The 20,562-nt window shown below is 43.0% G+C and overlaps 1 protein-coding gene across 1 annotated transcript in view; it reads right to left on the bottom strand.

Annotated features, from left to right (window-relative positions):
• Nucleotides 1-813: 813 nt before the first annotated feature.
• Nucleotides 814-20,562, bottom strand: part of LOC108492520 (transmembrane protein 2-like) — a 47,191-nt gene continuing 27,442 nt past the window's right edge. The window contains exons 17-22 of the mRNA XM_017804954.1: nucleotides 10,320-10,496; nucleotides 8,292-8,505; nucleotides 7,423-7,524; nucleotides 5,029-5,189; nucleotides 3,668-3,777; nucleotides 814-1,561 (exon numbers count right to left, since the gene is read on the bottom strand). Of these exons, the coding sequence (XP_017660443.1) occupies nucleotides 1,341-1,561; nucleotides 3,668-3,777; nucleotides 5,029-5,189; nucleotides 7,423-7,524; nucleotides 8,292-8,505; nucleotides 10,320-10,496 (985 nt within the window). The 3' untranslated portion in view covers nucleotides 814-1,340. The remainder of the gene's footprint in view (nucleotides 1,562-3,667; nucleotides 3,778-5,028; nucleotides 5,190-7,422; nucleotides 7,525-8,291; nucleotides 8,506-10,319; nucleotides 10,497-20,562) is intronic.

Raw genomic sequence — 20,562 nt, 5'->3', positions numbered from 1 at the left:
CACGCTTTATCTTACCTTTACTGAGTAGTATCAATGATTTCTTCACACTTTCTAGCAAGCCACGACCTCTCCCCTGGCCAAACCTGAGTTGCACCTCTCTTACCTGGTGTAGGGGTGGAGCCACGATCTCCTTCTCTGCCCATAAAACTCTCAGATGTCCTCTCACCCCATGTCCCAGGACCACGGGCGGTTTGTGTCTGGTGGAGTCAAGCATCCCAGCCAAGGCAGTCAGTCCCCACTCAGAGCACAATATCAGCTGGCCAGTGTGTGGATGCCAAAGCAACTAACTCACCAGGGAGCAAAAGTCTGGCCAACAAAACACTAACCTTTCCCTGTAGCAACTTGTTTGGCCGTTTCTGAGAATTCCAAAGAAACAACAGGACATTAATTACAAAGCTGTTACACCTACCTGTTTGAGTAAGTCTTGAGAAGAAGACAGGGATAGTCTGAAATCACCTGCCCCTTCACTGCTGTCACCAAGTAACATCATGTTTAAACCAAAGTGAGTCTGTCACCATTTTGGGGTAACTGTGTGTTTAACTGTAGTCCGTGAGATCATCAGTTGTTTCTCACTTTGCATACAAAGCTCTGGTTTTGTCTTGACTTCAACCAGCAGCACATAAAAAAGCAAAGAGAATTAGCCACTACTGCTGGTGGTGTTTCAGTCCTCAATGGGAGCAGAAAGTCAATATGAGCATTGCCTGAAAGGAACGCAAGACTTTATCCTAAGCAGCACGTACTTCGTAGGTCTCTAATTAAATGTTTACATCAGTTGGACAAACATCATTTCACTAGTCATTAGCTTCAGACAGAAACACGTTTATAACTCCTTGTTGCACCCTATGCATTCAATTCAGTTAGAAGACACTGTTGTAAGATCACTGCACACTGACCAAGCAGATGTTGAGTTCACATAAGGTGCCATGGCAGATGGACACTTTGGTTTTTTTAAAAGCAGACATTAATGGAGTGAAAACAGGACTGAAGGGAGAAATTCCCTACCTCTGCTGAAGTTCAGCTGTTTCCCTGGATATTGCTAAAATTTCCACACCAAATTTCATTTCCAGTCCCAGTGTTACCAGAAAGCAGGCTCTTGCCTTTAAAACTCACCTTTTGATACCAAATCACATATATAGAAACACTTCTTCACCCACAGGCTGCTCCTGTTCTGCCCTGAGATGCACTGGTTTTAAAATAAAGCTCTACCACAGAGGATGAGAATATATTTATTGGTTATAAAATATACAGGTGAACATCATTGGTTTGGTACAACTTTATAAGGACAGGAGCAGGTTTTGGTGAGGGGGTGGGCTCTGCCTGGCTGGTGCTCCCCAGCAGTGCTAACCCCGGGGTGCCACAGCCTTTGCAGGGATGTGCTCTGAGCGAATCTGAGAAAAAGCAAACCTTAGTGACTTATCAGCATTAGCTGGACATTGATATTCTTTCAGCTTCAAAGGAACATAATGCTGTAGAGAAGCAGCTTTCTGATAACCAGCATGATTAAGGACTTTAATCCAGGAGGGTTTGGCTTGTCCTTTATAACCAAGCATGGCAAAACTCCCTGAAAAACAGACACAGAGAGAATGACCTTCTGGGTGTGTCAGTTCATTTAGCAGCAGCACAGCATGGACTCCCTCCACACATCATGGAAAGGTTTTAGTCCTTCTTTTTTTTCCTTGGATTAATACAACGGAACATTTAGGAGAGAGAAAGGGTGATGAAAGAGGAAATGAGCCTCGCTGAAGCCGTAACCTCGCTGCATCACAAATCTGCAGATATTTCAACAGGCTGAGCTAGGCACCCAGATGTCAGTTATCAGGAATATTGTTTTACTGTTTATTTTTAAGTAACACTGTTACTTTTTTTCATATTTGACTACCTGAAAATGGTTAGACACTTTGAATCCTTCTTTTATTAGTTTACGTCATTTCTTCCTGTTACGCCTAAACTATCCCCCATGTCGGCTCTGCTCTGGTCCTCTGCTGTCCCAAAGTACAAAGGCATTATGTATTCTTCGATTTTAATAATAATGTCTTGTGTTTATATTATGCTTTTCCTTGCAAAGACTCCCAAGGCTATTTGCAGCTGGTTGGATCAAGACTATTCCCGTAAACACTTCTAATTTAAATAAGGTTTTGCAAAACCAGGAAACAAAACCCTAAATCCTGATCCCGCTGGGGTCAAGAGGGGTTTTTTGCATTATCCCTGGCAGAAGCAATGTGCACTTGGGAGAAATGCTCCAGCCTGCCCTGAAACACAGCCCACCCCCCCAGTGAGGAGCAGTCCTGGAGCTGTGAAGTCAAATAGTGCACATACCTGAACCAGCAGGAGGAAGCTCATGGAGCAGAACATAATTACCCAGACTGGAAATCAGGGCAGACACATGGGTGAACACCCTTGCCCTTAGGAAAAGCAAAACAGGGGTGGCTTGTGAACAGCCATCAGCAGCTTAGTCCCACTGCCAGCATCCCACCGAGGTGGCAGGGCAAGAACGTGGCCACCAACCAGCATGTCCCTGGGAGGGTGCTGGCCCTGCCTGCTGCTTTTTGTGCCCCAGGAGCAGTCAGGACTGGAGGCTGAACCAAGCTCCCAAAACGGCCAAGTGAGTGGCACAGGTGGTTCAAGGGGCCAAGTTTGGCAAAACGAAAAAAAAAAGATCCCTTTTTAATAAAAAAATTCCTTTTGAAAGTATTCAGGGCTTTGATGAAAGAATGAAACAATGAAGTTTCAGGACAGAACCAAAAAAAACCCTCAAACTTTTGCTTTTCAAAGGATGAAACAAGAAACAGCTTCTTTGGAATCAAAACAGGCACTGAAGTGAAATCACTGCCTTTCTTGTAAAGACTGTGCTGTCCTCCCCTGGCACGGTCATAGCAATGAGCTTTGAAGCTTTGACCAGAAATTGATAGAAATTTCAGTAAAGCAATAGGGAAAAATATCCTCAAACTCTAGAGAAAAAAAAAGAAGCTGGAATTACAGCTAATTTTCCATCTGATCTCTGTGTGAAGTCCTGAAACCTGAATCAAGCTGGCTGGTTGTTTTCTTGTTCCCTTATCACTCACATTATTCGTCCAAACCTGGACTCAATAGCCCCCACTTTTCCAGGAGGAAAGCCAGCATGAATTTCCTGGACCAATGCTACCAATGGATTTCTTGCAGCAATCCAAGGTAAAATTGTAAAAAGGACTTTCCCAAACTGTTGATTTCACCTTCCTTCTATCCAAAAAATAAATAGCTCCTATTTCACTGCAAGCTGTTTTCTTTTTCATCAACTTTTCAGGTTATGATTTTTTTTCCTCACAAAGCAATAGAATTTTAGAGATGGAGATTTTATCAAAAGATTCTCCTTTTTTTTTTTTTTTTTGTTAGGAAAACAAGCTCTCTTTAGGATGAAAAATTTGCAGCATGCAACTTCTGATGGGTGAAGTAGGGTGAAACCCCTTAAATAACTATCCTACTTCTCACTATCCCTAAGCCAAGAGGTTTTTACTAGGTTACACTGGCATATTGTGGCAGGAAATATACTGATAAGCACTATGTAAATGTATATACATTTTTGATTGGGAAACACCAGAATTACTGGTGTGTTTCCCAACCCAATTAAAAGCAAAACAAACGTGAAAAGCAATAAAATGCAGAAGAAACATAATGGAATAAATATATTTACCTCCCTTATGGAAGACAATAGGCTTTGCTGAACCTAACCTGGTAAAAACAGACATTTCAGAGCTGCCCACCACGTCTGTGATACTTCTAGAGCACACAAGAACAAGTGATCTGAAAAGAAGGACAGTAATTACTGCATGATTGGAAAATACTGCTTCATTAAGAATCTTCAAGACCTTTAAGCTCCAATTCAGAAAAGTACGTAAGAACATGTACTTTAAGAACATGTTTAAATCCCTTTCAATCACATGTAAGCTTTCACAAGTTTAAGCCTCCATTTAACTGTTCCTGAATTAAACCTGTTCTTCACGTGGAATCAAAACAAGAACAAATGACTCTGAGTGTATCCATCCCTTATGGGAGAGGGATACTCAGTTGCTGTGAGACTCAAACTATCTACATCCTGGCTCTGATTTTCAGTCAGGCTTCAGCCTGCTTTGGTCCTCGGAGATGTGCTTTCAGCCCCCAGTGAGTTGTACCTGCAGTGAATTACAGGCACAACTGGTTGCATTTAGCTGAATGCCTAGGCTTGCAAAATACTCATCCTACCAGAAAAACAAACCAAATGTACAGACATCACATGGATATATGTCCCTTCATGCACATCTGATACATATACATACTCATGTGCATAAATACAGATGTAATAACTCAGTGGTGTTTAAATTGTTGGTCATAAACTGCTCAGAAATGTCTTGGACTGAAAGTCTGTTTTCTGGTTATTTGACCTGCTTCTACCAGCAGCCAAGAATTTATCTACCAATCTCTGTTGTTCCGTGTTTATGTGGCAACACATAAAACCAAAAGGAATGTGGGACAGACACAAACAGAGGGGATCCAGACCATTGCCAGACATACACAAGGTAGGAGAGCCAGCAGGCAGGCACGTCTAGTCATTGGCTTACCCAAGAAAAGTCCCACTGGAAAATCTGGCACACCTATGATTTTCATCTGCCACAAGAGGCAAAAACAATCAGTAAGAGTAAATAGAAATCGACTTGTTTCCGAAATGGAAAACTGAATCATTGGCTGCCAGGAAATGGCTGGGCACTGGGATGGGTGTGCAGGATTGCAAGTGTCATTGTGAGGACCTTATCTACTCCATAATGGAAAATGAATGGATTATTTAGAAGAAATTGCCAGTTTTCCAGAAAACCTGTTCCTGACTGCTCTAATCTGTACAATCCTGGGAGAGAGATGCTGCTTCTCTTATTGTCTGGCTGATATTTGGGATTTGTACATGTTTAATCTGTGCCAGATTTCTTCAGAGCACAGGTTTGGTTATGAAAGTAGGTCGTTTTCCTTTCTTTATCTGTCAGCCACAGGTTGCTACATGAACTGGGCTCTCAGCAGTTTACTTACCTCTCTTTTATGGATGTTTGAACATAATCAGTTATTGCATGGGCAGCGTTTTCACTGGCAACTGTGTCAAAATGCCACCTACTCACAACTGCTCCTGAACATGCATCCAGCACCAGGAAGAATATCCCACTGCTATTGAAGAGGAACACTGTGCCATTTACCTGTAATAAAGAAACAGAGGTAGTTTTATGGAGGCAGGTTGGGGAGCCTCAGATTATGACCCTGCTCCTCCATAAGGGAAATTGTAAGCAAGGAAAATATCCACATTTTAAAAATACCTATAATTTTAAATGTATCATTAGTACAGATGAAGTGACATCAAGGATAGTTGGTCAGTGGCAGGAGGAAGAAAAACCCTTAGTTCTAAAATGGGTACAAAAACATGAGAAATGAGGTCATCAGCATCTTCTGTGGATTAGGAAGATACATTTGGGAAGCCAAGAATCCTGAGAGTAAAATGCTTAGTTCAGCCTTAATACAATTTCCTTTCATGTGGGGGAAATTACTGTCACTTGGCAAAGTGGATTTGACCACGGAGCAAGGGAGAGGTGCTGAGACAGCAGATGGGGGAATAGAAGTAACACATGCACTTTATTGTTTTCTCTGAAAATTTAAATATCAAAACCAAACTACTCCTTCTTGGTAGGGCTGTATCAATGCCTCAAATAAGTTGTAGCAGAAATGGCTCCTACTCTTCTTCTTTCCTACAGCAAGAGCTCCTTCCCCATGTTACAATTCCCAAGATGTGCCACAGTATTTACTTTTAGAAAGCCAAAAACTCTCTGAGGTGCCTGGCACTGGTGCATCCCCCCAGCATCCTGAGGGACAGCTAATCCTGAGAGAACTCAACCTCCACCAAGGAGAGCAACAGTGTATGAAGGTCAGGCTGAACCCAGGATACACAAGGCTGCAATCCACACAGAATTCCAAAGCCCACAGGTATCAGGGAGCTCAGATGAATCCCATCAATCTGAGACATGAATGTCTTCAGGGAATATAGGGCCAGACTGAATGAGGGAGCCAAGTGTCAAAAAGTGGCTTCTGCAAGATGTCAGGGGATGCTGAATGCAACAGGGGGTCAAGGGTAAGGGAAACATGAATCTCCAGGCCATGGGTGGCCAGAGGGGAGTGAAGAGGAGCAAAGACAGACTAAATCTTTTGCCTGTCCTGGCTGTCTCACACTCCTAAGCGTGGGAAGTGTGACAAAGTCTGGGTGCACACGCAGCAGAGAGAAACCACCACTGCAAACAGACCCAAGTGTGAGCCTCTGCCAAAGAAACAGCTCTGATGTGTGTCCTGTCCCACATCCACGTGCTACAGACCCCCAGAGGAGCCAGCACATGGGCCCCCATGGCCCTACAGGACTGGGGTGGGGCACACCACATCTGGCTAACTCAATCCATGGGGAAGCTTGGATCAGAAATTTAAAACAATTCTGACCTTTGCACTTCATTCAGCTAAACAAAAACAAAGCATGTACTTCTTTATTTCCAAATTCTCTGAAACCTTTTAAGATTTAGGGTGAGAATCATCCTTTAGACAGTAATCTTTACCACTTGCCTAGCCCAGCCTTTACTGCAGCTAGGGGTACACGTGTTAGAAATAAAACTTCCTTAGGAAAACAGCACTTTGCATTAAAGCCTAAGAAAAGGCAAAGAAGCTTTGAGGATACTGCACCTGTCCCATGAGTGCTGCACACACAGAGGTGTCTGTGCTTCACCATGGGTGAGGATGCTGCCTCCAGTAACACCTGCTTGCTAATGGTTTTGAATAAATTTTGATGGTGCAGCCAGTGCACTAGCAAGAAACCTTGGCTGCTCAGACTTCTAAAGGATGCTGTACCAGCTTTGCTTGGCATTTGTTAGCATTAATTATAATTCAGTAGCACACAGGTATGTAAGCCTGGACAGTGTTCTTGCAAGAATGATTCCAATCACCCTTCACTGTCTAGACAGACATATAAGGCACGTGCAGGGACAACCTGACAGCTCCAAACTGCTTCAGTAGTGAAATATAGTTATTTTTATCTTTTAGTGCAATGCCAGCAGAGAAAATCAGGAAAACAAACTTGTTTTTTCCCCCACATCCTTTGTAAACAATGACTTCTGGTTTTTCCTCCCCTTCCTCTACATTAGAATGGTGGTGTTAATTCTTCTTCTGAGGTGATAAAAGGCCTTTTTTTCCCATAAAAGCTCAAATCCTCATCTGAATAGAATAGGAACTCCCAGTGACTTTAATGGAGTTAATTGTAAGGGAGAACAATGCACTTGCCTCTTCCAGGGGAACTTCCCATTTCCTTCTGCCAAAGCTCAGCAAGATTCTGCAGTAGCTTTCCTTGGAGATAAAGTTTTCTCTGTTTAACCACTACTTCAAATGCAGTGAAACACAACATACCTTAATGAACGCAGATGTCAAGTGGTTTTGTGTGTCCGCCCTGCTGAGAGATTGGATCTGGATCCTTATATACTCAACTGAGGGTGTGCTGGTGATGGCAACCTGCAATTACACCAGAGATAGAACCTTAAAAGTTGGCTTGCAAACTGGTTTTCATCAGCAAAATGACACCAGGTATCCATGCTTGTATATATGTGATTGCAAAACTTAGAGTCCTTTGTTCAAATTGTGATCCTGATTCACAATTAAGTGCTCATTATTAAGACAGCATTTGTCAAAGGATCGTGGGAAGGCTGGTTGGAAGAGACCTCTGATGGTGACTCTGCCACTAAGTAAGTTTAAAAGTTGAGTATGGATTTCCTATATTTCGTTTGAATATAAACTCAAGTGCAGGTCTGTAGGAGTCTGAAACAGTTCTACAGGATTTGGAGTGGGATGAATCTACACTAAACAAAGAGAAAAGCTGGATCTAATTTTTCAGTTATTCCTATTAACCAGAATTACTTCCCAGTTTTAAATGCAGAGGCAGTGTTGTACTTCTGAATTCAAAGCTACTTCAAAATAAGCCTTCCCAAGGGTCCTTTTGTTTAAGTTTAAAAGAAAGAAAGGGGAAAAAAGGTGCCATGAATGTGCATCCACATGCTTCCAGTTGGGCGCTTTCTTTGAGGCAATCTTTGAAGCACAGTACAGAAAGCTTCAGCAATTCAGAGCAAAACCCTCCCCTTTACACAGGTTATGTGATGCTGGGCAGATTCACATGTGGGAATTCCCTACGGCTTCTCCTTGTATGCTGTCAGAACAAATTGACCACGCGTGGGTTCACATACATTGCACAACCTCAGAGGCTGTTTCATGCATCGTGGTGGTACCTGTGGGGCTCCACATGCCCTGCACAGCCCAGCTGGGCGTTGGGACACAGGGTGCTGGGCAGCCACTGGCCTCTCAGGGAAGGGGTTGGGGTCACAGCTCCAGGAGTCCCCCGGGCTCATGTGCGCCATGATTTTGATACGTTCACAGCCCTGCTGAGAGCAGTAACTGTGTCCTTCCCGAGCTTCATGGGCTTGCAGGTGAACAAATAGGTACCTACAAATGGGAGCAAACAGAGGCATCAGACACCCCCTGTGGGCTTAGGGGACAAGCTGAGCAGAGACAGGATCTACACATCCATTGCCAAGTGGGTCCTGCAAGGATGTAGGTCGAGCTGCCCTCTCATCCTGGTGTGACAAGAACTGCAGCACTTGCAGCCCCCATGCCCAAGCCTTCACCACACAAGCAGCATGTGGGACAGACCCCCCTCCATCCCCAAGCGCTCCTGCTGCTCCTGGGTGTGGTGGCATCCCACCAGAGAAGGAGCAGCAGCTGTGCTTAGGCTGTTGTGCAGAAGGAGACAGGTTTGTTTGGAATTATGAGCACTGGCCCTTCAGCTCACTTCACGGCAGAGCTCAGCCCTAGGCATGCATGACAGAAGCTCCAAGGCAGCCAGGCCTTCTGGCCTTTGGAGTTCATTTTTATTTCTGGCTGTTCCAAGTATGTTTTCAATCCTCTCCATGCTACAATTCAAGCTGAAGAAATTACATAAACAGCTCAGTTCAGCTTCAGGATCAAAAAGATACATGAGCTTTGCATGGAATTTTCATTCTCTTTCTTTAAAAACTAAATATTTGTTTCTTTTTGTCTGGAAGAAATAATGAGTAAGCTTAGTTCCTTTCCAAGGATGTGGGGTTAAAAAAAGAAGGGGAAACATCCCACTCATTATGAAATAAAGTCTAAAAAACAACAACAGGAAAAGAAAAATGCCAATCCCGTAACTTCTGTGCTCTGACAGGCTAAAAAAAAATCACTGCTGAACTAAATGGAGAACCAAAACGCTGATACTGCCAGAATTTAGTTAGGTTAGACCCATCAATCTGCATGTGCCAGGTCCAGATTGCTGCTGGCAGCTCATGGCCTTTCCCCCACAGATCCACACGTGTGACCATTTTCCCTGCTATTCAGTAGTAAACAACCTGTTTACAGACTTTGGGCAGCTTTTTTTTTTTTTTTTTTTAAGGAGGATTAATTAGCGAATTGATGTTTCACAATTCCTGTGATGAGAGAGACCTGGCCATCAGCAAGGAGCTTGGTTAGCAAGGAAGGCCTTCCGGGATTCGATTGCTCATGTGTTATGGTTGAATGAATAAATATATCCCGTCTTATTTTCAAATCTGGCATTTGTGGACTGATTCCTGAAGTAGCTACTTAGTCAGGTGAAGCATCATGGGACTCGTGGTTAAACCACAAAACACTTTTTTTCTCCCTATTTTAGCTGACTGAGAAACACAGTTTCGTAATATGTTTTTTTAACCAAAGGTGTCCTAAAGCCTTTCAAAGATAGTGCAAGATTTATAGAACCATCTTCACGCCTTCCAAATAAGAGATGTGCTGTGGTGCTCTCCTTTTTTCACAAAATCTGATTTTTAGAATGTGATTATTTTAGAAATCTCTCTTCATGGGAATATGCAGAAGTTGAAACTTCCCAAACTGTCTCAGTGTTGGAGCCACAGCAGTTGCAAAAGGGCTCTTTTTCATGGCCCTTTGGGGTACAACGAGTTCAAACAAATATTTGCACTGTGCCCACACCTGGAGTGATCTAAGTAGCAGGGATGCACAAGGTGCTCAGTCCAGCCAAGAAATCAGCCATTCTCTGAGCAGTAATGCAAATCATTGCTTGGATGCAGACATAGACCTGCCCCAGTTACTCCAGTCTGGAAATCCATTTTGACCTGAATCAGTGAAGAGAGCATGCAAGATGGGCAGACCTGAATCTTAACTATGAGAAAGAAGAAAGGAGGTGCTGGGGCTGGTAAGAGAAAGACCCCAAGGGCTTGCTGCCCACCCAGGGGCACAGCAGGGCTCACCCTGATCCTCTGTCGAAGTAGAAGAGCCGCTCACGAGTTCTGTTGAGAGCGATGGAAGGAGCAGCAAGGTAGTGCTGGACACTGTGCACCGTCCCTGTCCGTCGCTGGTAGATGTCTCCCACCACCTGGAAAACGGTTTCCCTGGGATAGCAGAGGGCAACACGCAGCCAGTCTCCTCTGTCGGCAGAAAGGGCAGGCAGGGGGAAAGGGAAAAAATGCACTTCAGGGCTCGAGCACAAGAGAGATGGTCTGCAGCCAAGAGTACAGTCTTCAGGGGAAAACAAAGAAATGTCCTTTGAGGTTCTCTTTTTCCTTTGAAAAAACACAACAAATCCTCAAAGCCAAAGAAAATCAGATTTTTTTGCTTTGTCTGGAAACAACGGCTGCTTATTATGAAGGTCTGATGCAGGGACCCCAGCTGACCTCAGAGGACTTTGAGACAGGTGCCAGGATGGCTTAAAATCAGATATTTTCTCTTCCTTGCCCCATAAGGCTGAGGTACAACCAGTCACATACCCACTCACATCTCCTGAGGCAGCTGGGGCTTGTTTCAGTCCATCCGGAGCTGCTGTGGGAGAGGGAACCAGCATCCCGCAGACATTTCACTGGGGGCACAGATTCAGGAATTAGAAAGTAATCTCTGACTTGAACCAGAGCCACGGTCTAAAGAGACCTGCTTCCTCAACTTTACAGCAAAGTTTATTATTATTGTTTCCATTAAAATCTCCCTCTCTGTGGCTCTTTCTGCAATGTCAGTTGAGAGTAACTAAGGGTGAAGTTAAATCACCTTTTAACTCTTGTTTACCCCAATTTACATATTTACAAAAAAGATTGGCCCCGTGGCTTTCCTTCATTCTGTGATTCTGACTGCCACCCTCTTGCAGAGAAAAAACAGCTCCAAATTAGAAACCTTTAGACTTAGAATCAAAGATGCAGCTACAGTGTAATTCAGATACTGATGGGAAGGCTCTTCCACAAAAGATCCCAACACTCTTTCCTGTCTGTGAGATGCACTTGTGCTGTGCAAAGCAGAAAGCCACAAGAAGTTTACACTTAAAAAGAAAAACTGAATACCAAGATAATTAGCTTTTTTTTCCCTCCTTCCTCCCCTCTGAAGTGGCTCAGCCTGTAACACCAGGACTCCTGAACCAGTACCATAGTTTGCTTTCCTTATGCCACCAAAACCATCAAGGATTTAAATGTATTTTTTTAACTTCCTGGTTAAAATGTGAAAATATAAATTTGGCTTAGAAAAAGACAAACATCACCTTCATTGTCTGTCTCTCTGCATCCTGCACACCTCAGGAAGTAAAAATTTCTCCAAAGGCTTCCCTGAAGTGACCCGCCACCCATCCCTGACTGCAGAGCAATAAATGGGGGGAAACTACTTCAATTTGGTGAAATCTGGGAATCTTCATGCCTAGACCTCTACTTTGCTTTACACATGGAGAGCAATAAAGCAAAGCTATTTCAGCCTTGTTCTGTTTTTTTCATTAAAACAAAACAAAGCTATCTACAGGATGGAAGAGGGGACGGGCTGTTCTAGGATAATAAATCAAAGCCACACAAAGACCCATCAGCTTAAGCCAGATACTGCCCTCTAGATTTTAACCAACTCCAGCTGTGTCATAACACAGGACAGCTTGAAAACGGATATATTTTCAGATGATCTGGTCTCCGACTAGAGGAAATGAAAGAAATGTACCAAAGCCATATTTGTGTAGTATTTTTAGGATGGAATCCCAAGACATTTGGCTGTTTCATAAGGGTGATTTGCATTGTGTTAGCACATTTCATCCCCTGAAGTCACCATCACAAAAAGAGCTGGTCACTCCCCCAGATGCTGGGAACCAGCTTTGGTGCTGTGCTACACTGATTACCACCTCCCCAGGGAATGAGAAAGGCATTAGAAAAGGAAACTGGAGGGTGAAAGGGGAAAAAAAAGGCATGAAAAATCTACAGCTGTGACTGTCTTGAGTTGCCGGGGCATTTGGGAATAGGAGTGCCACAGTCTGGTGTGCACGTGAGCAGGCTGAGTGAAGTACTGAAATAAATTACACCAGGACTGAAAAGATCAAATGAAAAGCACCTACTTTGGAATTTGTGGAGGAAGAGATGGAAATTAGTACATTCCCACAACAGAGGGCTTGGGAGGAGATGTGAGAAGGGAAGGCATTAGAAGTTATCCTCTATGTAAATATAGGAAGGAATAAGGTGGTTATTTTCTCTTTAATTTAGCGGTATTATAACAGCTTCCTATTTAGTTCTGCACTTCAGACTGTTTCTTCAGCTTGTACAAAACCCACCATAAAGCCTCCAAAATACCTGGTTGTGTGGCTGAGCTGGGCTCCAGCACCTCCAGGAAATCAAAGCAAGAGATGTCAGCATAGCTGCTGTCCCTGTGCATAGCACAGACCCTGTGACTCTGCCTTTGAGCTGGGCACTGGATGGGGGTTAGATGGCATTGCCAAAACTGAGGGAGAAATGCAGCCTCAGGCAAAGCAGTAACCAGGTGTGGGACATCCTGGATGTTGAGTCCAAAGTAAAACAGATGTGTGTGTATCTTCCTCAGCCACTGCACAAGGCCCTCCTGGCTGGGCTGAAGTACAGGAAACCTTCCTCTTTTTCGGGGTGGTCATTAACTGTGGGTTCTGTTTTATTTCTCTGCTTCAATCTCTCAATTCTATATTATTTACCAGCTGCTACTCTGGGGTGAATATTTGTAGGTAGAATAAGAAAAAATTGAACCAGCCTAAATATGCTGTAGGTAAGTCCTGGTTTTGCTGCTCTCAGTACCAGCACATGAGCTGACAATGTCACAGGTGCCCAGAGGCTTGGGGACACACACAGCACTGGCAGGGAATGAAAACACTGAATTCATAGTAGATCCCAAATTATGAATTCAAAGTAATTTCTGCCTGAAGGCTGAGGGAGCGTGTGTAGCTTTAGGTGCTCTTGTGCTTAAAGACCAGCACAAACAATCTCCCTTAAAACACGAGGGTAGAAGTCAGACTTGATAAACAAAATGCCAATGTAGCAATACAGAGGACTCTTTTTTTTTTTTTGAGTCTTCAACTTTCATTCTAGGAATTTCTTGTAAGAGAAACAAATTGAAATATTCTCAGGTAGAAAGTCTGACTTTCAAATTTAAATGAAGGTCATACTAATATGTGTAGAAAATTAACTTGAGCTATTTAGGATATTTGCACCCCAAAGCTAAGTGATTGTGTCCTCGAGCTTTTCTAGTGAAAAAGTTAATTTCATCTTATAAATAAGTAAAATTCTTCTTTCTTTTTTTCATTCTTGTTCTTAATCAGGCCAACATTTTTCTTTGTGTTTTTGCAAAAAAACAAAAATAAAATTGGCATTTAAAGGAGAAAAACTAAATATATGCTAGGAAAAAGACTTTAGTAGGTCCTAACAGTTCCAAAGATTACTTTTTTTGAGAATCTGCCGACACCGACATGTATAAAACCTGGCACTTCTGCCCCTCTGTCACTGTCATTCAACAATCCCCACAGTGCACTTCATGCATTTTTACCAACATCTTTAGCCTGCTTATTTTCTTTTGGAAATGGCTCTTTTTTCACCAGGATATTGGCATTTGCAGTTCTGGCTCTTTCAGGTGAAGCAAAAACATCAGATAAAGTGCTAAAAAAGTATTCTTATGTTTTGGCAATGAGCAGGCTTCCTGGGATAAGCAAAAGCATAAAAAGGACAAGGGAAAGGCAAAAAAGCAGGCAAGAGGTTTCCTGTTCTTGGACATGTGGTAGATACAGATCTGCACGTACACACATACATACCTCATTTACAACCCTCAGAACATCCCCCCCAGTTCAACCCCAAACTCTCAAAAGCAAAGACACTCAGAGAAACATGATCAAACAGGCAAAGAAGGGGAGACCTTTGTCAGTGGTGGGATATAAAGTGAGTCATGTAACTTGGAGATGAGATTTGGCTGGAGTGAACACAGAAAAAGTGCATGTCTGCGGCTCTTACTGCCTGTGAGAGGATAAATAACACTTGTTCAACATTGTGAGCAATTCACAATATTGGCTGCCCTGGATGGAGTGTGAGTCCTGGGCAAATGGGTATCATCTAGTTTCTGGTTACGCTGGATGTCAATCCTGGCTGCATTTTAGCAAAGGGAACCTCTAAGCTGATGAATATTATTCTAGAAAACAGTCCCACCATGTTTATTGACATGGTGTGTCACGTAGCTGATGACCATGGAAGTGCAAGGTCCAAATCCTGATCTCACTGATGAAAATCTGGGGTAAGCTAATGAGGGAATGCCATAGAGTACAACTAAAAATTACATTTTTTTTCCCTTGGGTTTGAAAAAACAAGAGAGTTCTATCCAGTGAGTCAGTCTCCCCCAACTGTTATTACTCCTATTTAAAAACAACCCCTCTGACATTTTGGTCAACATCTACGTGAGCTGAACTTTCAAAGGGAGTGAGAGAACTGAGAATTTAAAACTTCCCTGTTCATAATATGGGAACAAAGCAGAAATCCCCACGTACTCCTTTGGTAAGTTTGTCTTTCACGGGCTGAATTTTAAACTTCAAAGGAAAAAAAAAAAAGCATAGCCACCGTTGAGCCTCCAACCCATCCCAAGAATAAATCAGAGGAGGTCAATGCTCCTTGCTCTCAGTCAGGACACAGATGTTTTTTCCCTCAAAACATTTCTCCCAACCTCAGCTTCTCTTCAAGTCAAGTCCATTAAACACACCCCAAACCCCCTGTGATGGCAAACGTGGCTATTGGGTGAACATCCAGCCAAGTTTTTCAGGGCCTTGTTGTTAAGGACAGACTCTTCTGAAGGACTGTTGCAGGGACAGCAACAAGTCAGGTATGTGTTTAGCTAACTAGATTTGTGTGTATTGGGATTTAAATGCGTTTCCTAAATGTTGCTATTTAGGAAATGCCATTAAAAATATCATATCTTAATATAAATTAAAACTTTTTGCTTTATCCACATCTCCTTGGGCAAAAAGAATGATTTTTGCTTTTGTGAAGCTCAACAAATTACAGGAGGGATCCTGCCCTGAGGTACAGTTCTGCTGATCCTCATGAAACCAGGGTCTGACTCAGACAGCATTTGGCTTGCAGACAAATGTATTCAAGCAAAAATAAAAACTTCCTGCGTTTAAATACAGTACATAATCTTTTCATCTTTTTTCCCACCCTGCATGTTTTCATGGAAGAATCACATCCCAATTCAGTTTCTATCTTTTTAATGTCTTCCCAAGTACTCTATCTCCGCATACTTTGTATTTTCACTGCTGTGCCTTGGATACACAACAGGTCAGGAGAGGCTCCTTCAGGACCCCCAAGCCCCAATCCATGGGCCATGAGAAAGGTGAAAATGAGGAAAAACCCTCAGGTTTCCAATGCTGGGTTTCAAAGGGACAAGCAGCCTGGTTTGCCACAGCCATCTGGGGACTGTCTGATGCTCAGATTGCTCTAATTCATGCTGTAAAATGATCAGCTCAGGAAGGACATGTCTCCTTGTTAATCCCGGCTGCAGAGGACAGAGGGCAGCAAGGGAGCAGGTGGGGAGGCAAAGACTTTGGGGGCTTTAGCATGGCTGGAACATGGCAACATCAGCACTCGCTCCTGCCCAGCTCTACTAAATGGTGCAATCTGCAACCTGGTGTTCTGGCAAATGTTTTAGCTTCTGTCCAATTTTTAAAAAAAAAATACCCTGTGGCTTTCATCCACGGGTTGATCTGTGGATAATTTAGGAGTTTAAATAGACAGAAGGGAATTTAAATATATCTGCTGACTTCTGTGTTGTGTGGATGATTAACTCTGAATTATAGATGTTATCTGGAGGGGCAGGCTACGAAACCCAAGTAGCACTTTACTTATTATTATTGGAAATAGTGGTGGTGTTACTTGTATTCCATCCAGATCTGGGGGATCCAGGTCAGAACTCATGCACGTACAAGAACAAGAAAGTATTCACAGCCTTAAACAGTTAGCTCCACTTTGAAATACCAATTATGCCTTCCTGTGCATTTATCAATCTGGGAAGCAAGAGGAAAAGCTCATTTCAAGCTAATCTGAAAAAGAAACAATTTAGGAAATATCCCTAAACTGGGCAAGACTGCCACGAGCACATTCTAGCCTTGTCTTGTTATCTTTGTTTTTCTCCAGACCTTATCACCACTAAGGAATTTAATCACAAAAATGACAAGTAGCTGAAAGTATGAATCAGACTGGCATTGAATAATAAGCCATAGGAAAAAAACCTACCTACACAACCTTGGCAAATACAAACATAATGAGTCCCCCAGAGTCTCAGTGCAGACTTGGGCTGTGTGAGTTTCCTTGCACTGAAATCTCCACCTTTGGATGGATTGCAGCATCCTGGAGGCTTTGTACCACTCAAGGTCGAAAGGGTACAGTATTTTTAATGAAAAATTTAGACCCAAGCTCATTCTGGGCTCTTGAATTTTCAGACAATTAAGATTATTCACTGGTGAATAAGATAACAAGCCCAAGCACAGGTCTTCAGCCTAGCAAATACGGGAGTTGAGCAGTGAATCCATGCCCATCCCTGCACAAACACCGCAGCAGGGGAAAGGCTGAACACGTGCCTGGGCACACACATGGGCATCTGCCCTTTTGCTTGTTGTTGAAAAGAAATTTGGGCCTTCCCTGCCTTTTTTATTTTTTAATTTATTTTTTTTTTAAGACTCTCATAAAGATCCAGCTCCTGCATCAAGGCACCAAAGAACACCAATACGATGAGCCTCACTGTGCCCCTCCAGACAAAGCTCAAAGGGTACCTATGGAGAGAGCCTGGGAAATCCTGCTCGGCACTGTCCTTGGAGCCAGCATCTGGCAGGAGAGATGCATTACAAAGAAAAGCCCCCTCTTGCAAGACTTTGGCAATCCACCTACAAAACCCACCCTCTTTATACTATTAACTGCTCACAGTTCCCTGAATTCGCCCTGTCAAACCATGGCAGAGAGCCCTAACAAGGGAAAACCCTTCCCTCTGAGCCTTAGCAGACCAGGTATAGAGGTATTTCTCTGTCCTCATTAAAAGCAAGGAATGCTTAATCTAGCTGCCACTGCTTTCTGGCCACTCCAACAACACAACGTATTACACTATACTTCAGATATGTGCTTTGAGGAGATTTCGTTCTTATCTTTAGATGTGCTGATAGCACAAAGAAGTCTGGCTGACTTATGGAACAGCCCTGTGCCTTTGATAATAGTATTTACCTTCGCTTCTTCTGTGATTAGAAAATTTGCACAGGCACAAAGCCCGAGTCATTAAATTGAAGGACTTCATTTCTGACTTTGATTAATGTATGAAGTGACAATCTTTGTACTGTTCTCCAGCTCCTGAAAGAAGGCACTTACTTGCAACCAAATTATGTTTTCCATCCTCTTCTCCTGACTTACCAACCTCTCCCCTGTCTTGTAACAAGCTTAATGTTCTCTGTGGACCTTTGTTCTTTGGGATAATAGTTTTGAGGAAAGCCCTTAACTCAGTTTTACAGATAACTCTCATACTTCTGTGAAGCAGCAAAAAACCCCCAAAAAACCAAATACAACAAATGGAAAAATACAAACAGCTCTGAGGGGGCAGAGAAGGTGAAAACCACTCCAACAAAGAGACAAAACCCATGGAGAAGGGGTCTGAGGGTTCATGAAGGTTTTGCACACACTTTCTGCCCTGAAAAACACCCTCAACAAATCTGGGCTGATTCTGAAGCATACTTCATTCCTAGTCATTAAAATTCCAGCCTGTGCTCTCCCTCTGTTCACTCGCCAAAACATTTAGAAGTTACTTGTCTTACACTGCCTCTTTCCAGAAGCATCAATACCCATCCATGTTCTCATCCTCACAGGGAGACTCCCAGCCATTAGACAGACAACCGGGTCCATAGCATAAACAGGCATTTCTGCTGAGCCAGCAATGTTCCCCAGCAGCCTGAAAACAGAGCCTGTGGGTCTCCACCGTGGCTTTATGTTTGCCCATCAAGCCAAGGAGAGACACAGCTACCCTGGCAAATGCAAACCAGTCCATCCCTGCCCGGGAGCGACACCGGCAGGCATCAAAAAGCCCCTTTGCGCCACAGGGCAGCGAGTGGAGACACAGCAATTCTGTTGGTTTAGCCACATATTTTGATGGAAGCGAAGAAATGGAAGGATTACTCTAAACATGGTTTGAATCAGTGCAAGGAAGACACAAGTACTGCAGCAAGATAGAAAGAAAGAGGTTAGAAAGCACAAGAAAAAGATCTGCTGGGTGACTGCTCTAGGTGGTGTCCTCCTCTGCTGAGCAAATCCACCCGAGCGGTGCCTCTGAACTCACTGGACAAGATTTGCAGCTCACAGCTGCCAATTTCAGCTGAGTCATGTGAATTCATCCCGACCAGCTCCTGCCCACCCCAGGAATCTGGGCGTTCCAGTCTTCCAACAGACTGGCATGACTTCTATTGAGTCTTTCCACAGTGGCTCAGGGGCAGGTAAAGTGTTAATCATGAAAGTATTCAACATTAGTGCTGTACCTGACCTGCACAGAAATCCCAATCCTGGTACACATCTCCCTGTCAAATTCCTTATTTCCCCTCTGACCTTCCTTTAGCCAGCACAGAGCAAATCACTCCAGAAGCACGAGGGCTGCCTAGCTGCAAAGGCAGCATCCCAGATATAGCCTTCCAACAGTTTAACTGTTCACTCAGGTTTTGTCTGAAATTATTAATCCTAGAATATTGCTATTAAAGTTCATCAAACACGATTTGTTTTGCATCATACTTGGCACAGATGTTATGATATTAAGAGTTCATTTTTGGGATATTATTCAGTATTATGAATTTTAAAAGAACAAACGAAACATAAAGCCACTTGGGACAGGTAAAATAATTTCCCTGGTTTTTTATCTCTGATTACTCTGGGTTCCACAATCCAAGATTTCTTCTACTCCAGAAATGATTAAAATACAATGTTTAGTAAAAGTCATACGTGGAACTGCTTAGGCAGACCCTTGTTTTCCTTCAAACTCCTAAAGCCTCTTTTTTTGCTTCAATTCCTTTACCCTTCCGCAGGAATCTATTTTCTCCATGTTTTTCCATGCAGTCTGGACATTTCACTGTTGCATCAGCCTGAAGTCTCACATTAGTGAGCATCCAGCATAGTTGAGGTGTAGACAGAGCAGCCACACAATTCGTTGCCAATTATTTCTTAGCAAGATGCTCTAAATGAAATTAAGTAAAACTGTGGTTTTCCTTTGTTACAGTATACTTCTTGTTTATAATTCTTCAAAACAGATATCTTGCCAACTGTTTCTGGATCAGAAAACTTTACAAACCTTTGCCCAGTTCAAATAACTTGTTTCAAACAAGACAAAGGGAACCACAACCGCATTGTGGTTTTCAATAGTAAAATGTAGTTAAAGTTGCTGTTTGAATAAGAGCTAAAATTCAAGCTGAGATCGACCAGAGACTCAGTGCTGCCTTCAAATTTAAATCTGTGTCTGAAGACTCTGGGCCAAAGCTTTGGCAAGTATGGATTGGCACAGTGACAGAGCAACCAGTTACTTGTCAGAAGATTTAGCTCTGTAATTGCAAGGAAATAGCTCACCATTTTAAGACAGATAATAATTGCAAAGCTCAGCTTGTCCGTGAGTGACTAATGGGTTTTCCTCTTCCTTAAAGTGCACAAAGATATATTAATACAGAAAACACTGATTTAATTCTAATAATTCCCCTGTGACAGGAGTGCCCAAACACCAATCATCTAGAGACTCAGTCATGGCCCTGCAACTACTACATCTTTAAATCAAGAGGACCAGCTGGATGTCACTTGCTGGAATGGGCATGTTTAAAGAGGAAACATTGCCCTTCTCAGGTCCATTCCCACAGGGCTTCATAGTGGGAACTAAGGACAGTATTTTTCCCCCAGATTTTCTCAGCTCCAAGATTCAGAGGAACCAAATAGAACTCAAGCTTTTGCCAAAACTATCCTACGCTAAAACCACAGCAGGGAGACTCTGTTGGAGGAGCAGTGGATGGGTGTGGGGTTTTTGTGGATAATACTGGAGGGACTTGGGAACCTTCCAGGTTCACCAGCAGTACGTGCTGCTTCACGCCCTCAGTGCCTCTGCCTTCTTTCATTCCAACTATCTAAAACCTGCTTTGGAAACCCGAGCCTCTGTTGTGTGTAATCATGTAAGGTTTCATTTACAAACCTCTCTCTTTTACTGTAGTATGTTTTT

Source organism: Lepidothrix coronata, unplaced genomic scaffold (assembly GCF_001604755.1).
Source record: "Lepidothrix coronata isolate B3197 unplaced genomic scaffold, Lepidothrix_coronata-1.0 Scaffold11, whole genome shotgun sequence".
Classification (NCBI taxonomy): Eukaryota; Metazoa; Chordata; class Aves; order Passeriformes; family Pipridae; genus Lepidothrix; species Lepidothrix coronata.
This window is presented reverse-complemented; position numbering and strand designations above follow the sequence as displayed.